The 3,744-nt window shown below is 32.4% G+C and overlaps 1 protein-coding gene across 2 annotated transcripts; it reads left to right on the forward strand.

The window, feature by feature from the left end:
* The first annotated feature begins 360 nt into the window (after nucleotides 1–360).
* LOC116126149 (acid phosphatase 1-like) lies at nucleotides 361–3,245 on the forward strand. Of its 2 annotated transcripts, XR_004127439.1 has the most exons (4): nucleotides 361–778; nucleotides 1,265–1,474; nucleotides 1,553–1,653; nucleotides 3,163–3,245. XR_004127439.1 is itself a non-coding variant. In XM_031411850.1 (3 exons), the coding sequence occupies exons 1-3, from the start codon at nucleotides 546–548 to the stop codon at nucleotides 1,578–1,580; spliced, it is 471 nt and encodes a 156-aa protein (XP_031267710.1). In that variant the 5' UTR covers nucleotides 361–545; the 3' UTR covers nucleotides 1,581–1,681. The 2 variants fall into 2 exon arrangements, 1 of the variants encoding a protein (XP_031267710.1); XM_031411850.1 differs by lacking the exon at nucleotides 3,163–3,245 and having other exon boundaries at nucleotides 1,553–1,681.
* The last annotated feature ends 499 nt before the right edge of the window (nucleotides 3,246–3,744 follow it).

Here is a 3,744-nt window from a genome sequence, read left to right on the forward strand (position 1 = left end):
CCATTTTACTTATTCATCAATTTGGTGATTTAATCAATCGATCACCACTCACCAGTTTCAGGCAGTTATATTCTCTAACCCTTCGAATCAATGTAAAATAAAAAGACATAAATCTTATAAAATATGGAAAGAAATTGTGAGAACTCAACCAAAATGTAGATCTGTATCTTCTAAATAAATATTATATAAGATATATATATATCGATCTTTGGAGTATATATTTAATACACCATGCATATCATATGCGTTATAAGGTTATGGTCAAAGTCGCAGGTTTTTAGAAATTATAAAGAAAGAGGTCATTACACAAGAAAGAGGCTATGAAAAGGAGGCAAATTGGCAACAAATTAAAGTATCAACTCTAAAATATTTCCCTTCTCTACAAAAACAATATTATTGCCAATGTTCCCACTGCTCTTATTATTCCTAGCTACACTTGTAGCAACATCCCAGCCCAAGGTGATCATATCCACCTTCTCCTGCCGCAATCCGACGCCAGAAAATACGATATTCCGAGCTTGTCATGCCCGAGCTGGCACCTTGCCATGGAAACTAACGACACTGTCGGATTCGAAACTGTTCCAAAAGAGTGTGAAAACTACGTGGAGCAATACGTGTCAGGTGACCAATACAAGAAAGATTCGGCCGTCATTATTGATCTAGCTTTACGCTACGCTAGAAACCTGAAACTCGACGGCGACGGCAAGGACATTTGGGTCTTTGACATAGATGAAACAACACTCTCTAATTTGCCTTACTATGCTAAGCATGGATACGGGTACGTAATCATAAAATAATTAATTTAAGTTGAATTATTATCATACATTATTACCTATATATTCCTTCACATCTCAGCCTAGATTTGTTTACTGTTGTTTGAGATTATAACAATGTCAACAATTGATATTAAACTTAGAAAAATATTCGAAGATTCGGCATAGATAAATGTCTAGTCTTCAATATTCTAATTAATGACTAGAAATTCCGGGTGGTTGAGTGACCAAGAATTAGTCGTATAAAACTTTGGATGATGAGACCACTCTCTAAAGTTTGCCTGAACCTCACCCAGGACGGCAAGAACATCTGGTCTTTGACTTAGATGAGACCACTCTCTCTAATTTGCCTCTTTTGGCTCAAATGGGATATGGGTACCTACTCATAATTATATTTTTTTATCAAGATTATGTTAGAATAATGTTATATATATAATTCTAATTACTACAATTTATTTTATATTGATATGGTGTGAAAATTAATATCTCAGGACTGAGCCGAGGGACACGACATCGATGAAGGAATGGTTTGAGGAAAGCGATGCACCAGCTGTGCCGGCGAGTCTTAAGTTGTACAATGAGTTATTGCGTCTTGAGATAAAGGTTGCCTTCCTCACAGGAAAATCTGAAAGCTTGAAAGATGCTACAGAAATCAATCTAAAGAAATCTGGGTACACCAAATGGGAGAAACTTATCCTCAAGTAAGTATATATATTTCTAAATTGAAATTTTATTTGATTTTGTATTTGGATTCCTCTAATATATTTTTTTGGGTGCAGGGGATCAGAGTCTCCATCAAAGCTATAAAATGTGAAATTCAAATCAAATGAAAGAAGAAAGCTCGAGGAGATTGATGGATACAGAATTATTGGAAACATAGGTGATCAATGGTCCGATATCACGGGAAATACCCTTAAATAGTTTATTTCTTAATTAGTTTATTACAAATTAAAATTAGTTAATTCAAAATCTTTATTCGATTATTTATTAGTTCAAGTAGTGATGGCAATGGGCCGGGCCGGGACCGGGTACCCCTTGGCCCAAGCCCAAGCCCAAGCCCGGCCTCATAACACAGACCCAAGCCCGGCCCAAGCCCACTACGAGTATGATAGGCAAAGCCCAAACCCGACCCGACGGGTTTTTTATAACCGCAGGCCCGGCCCAAGCCCGCCTTTTTTAATAATGTTTATTTTTAAATATTAATAAATTTCAAATTTTCTTTTTTATATTTTTAATTTTAGAAATAATTTTTAAATATTAATTGAAGCTATTTCTGCAAATAATTTAAGCAATAAGTGAACAATTAAAACTTCATAATATTTGATTATACTAACTTTTCAGCTGTGCATAATATGTTATGGTGAAATCCACTTTTATAAGTTGAACCAAACCCATCTAACTCATTTAAAGGCAATTTTAACAGGTTAAACCTTCAATATGGGATGAAAATTGAGGTTAGAGTTTGGGAAAAATGGATATATATATATATATAGGATAATATTGCAATTAAATATATAGTATAAGGGTAAATTAGTAAAATTAATACTAAAATTTTTTGGGGACGGGCTAGGCCGGGTCGAGCCTAAAGATATACCTATGCCCAGCCCGTACCCGAGGTCGGGCCTTAAAATCAAGCCCAGGCCCAAGCCCAAGCCCGCCAACCTCGGGTAAAACCCGCCTCTTTTGGGTCGGGCCAGGTACCCGAAAATATCGGGCCCATTGCCATCTCTAAGTCCAAGTATAAAGATATATTTTTTTCTTTATTTATTTAATTAATTAGGAATATTAGTTTTTTATGTTAATTAGTAAAAATGAAAAACATTATAAATAATAGTGATGTGATATTAATGACATTATAAATAAATATTAAGATTATTTAACTTTAAACAATTTTATAGCATTATTCATAACTTTTTAGGTGAGGTTAACTATTTTTTCTTTTTTGAATTTTTAATATTTGACTTTTTGGCTAAGTTTATTATTGTTTGAGCCAAGCGGCAAGGACACAACATGTATAAACCAAGCTTTACTTTTGTAAAATTATTTCAATAAATTAAACTTCTCAGTAAATTAAAAGTTAGACCACCTAAGTTTTGTCATTTTCAGATATCTTCTAGTATCCCAAAATTCATCTAATTTTCTTATATATATTCCACCTACATGATGAATATATATTGACCATGATGTTGGAAATGTTTTAATTCACATAAGGTGGCACATGGTTGTTTTGAAATAATTAAATTAGCTAAAGGGCATGACGGTCATTTACTTGTGAATGAGAGGTTATTACCATTAATAAAAGAACTGCAATTTGGCAATTAATAAAGCTGCATGCTATGTAAAATGGGTTTTCTCTCTCTATTCCTTAATATATGTTTTTCTTTATCAGCAAAAGAAATTGACAGAAAGGGAACAAAGGGAGAAAATACACTACTTTCTTTCACATCATCAAGAAATTTAATCATGAAACTAGGTATGTATTACTTCTTTAATAAATAGTAAAAATTCATTAAGTTTCCGATATTAAGATTTATGTTTATACAATTTAAGGCATATAAATATGATTATATTACTAATTCTTTGTCATTGATGAAATTGATATTAAGTTTTTTTTTACCTGTGGTATTAGAGTAAATCCAGGTTTAGAAGCTGATGTATTTTTCATTAAATTAATTTTTTATATATTAGGGTTCTTATGGTATAAAAAAATTAGATTGGGTTTGGAAATTGACAAATAAGATGACTGTCAAATTAGATTGGATTTGTAAATCTCTTAAATGGTTGGAAAGTTGAATGGAATCGAATTGTTCTGATGTTGAAACATGATTTTCCAGACATGTTTTCAATAAAATTTCCAAAAGTTTGGGTCAAACATTGACCCATATAATAACACTATTTCTTTAGTTGATCCAGATCATTTTTAAAGCCTTTTTTTTTTAAAAGTTTATAAAACCCAAATAAAAAAGCCCAA

The sequence above is a fragment of the Pistacia vera genome, unplaced genomic scaffold, assembly GCF_008641045.1.
Source record: "Pistacia vera cultivar Batoury unplaced genomic scaffold, PisVer_v2 Contig176, whole genome shotgun sequence".
Taxonomy (NCBI): Eukaryota; Viridiplantae; Streptophyta; class Magnoliopsida; order Sapindales; family Anacardiaceae; genus Pistacia; species Pistacia vera.

Bases quoted from the DNA above. Each gene is read 5' to 3' on its own strand.
- LOC116126149 (XM_031411850.1), top strand. From the start codon at position 546: ATGGAAACTAACGACACTGTCGGATTCGAAACTGTTCCAAAAGAGTGT. The intron at 779-1,264 runs GTACGTAATCAT...TTAATATCTCAG, and splicing joins TATGCTAAGCATGGATACGG to GACTGAGCCGAGGGACACGA. The intron at 1,475-1,552 runs GTAAGTATATAT...TTTTGGGTGCAG, and splicing joins TGGGAGAAACTTATCCTCAA to GGGATCAGAGTCTCCATCAA.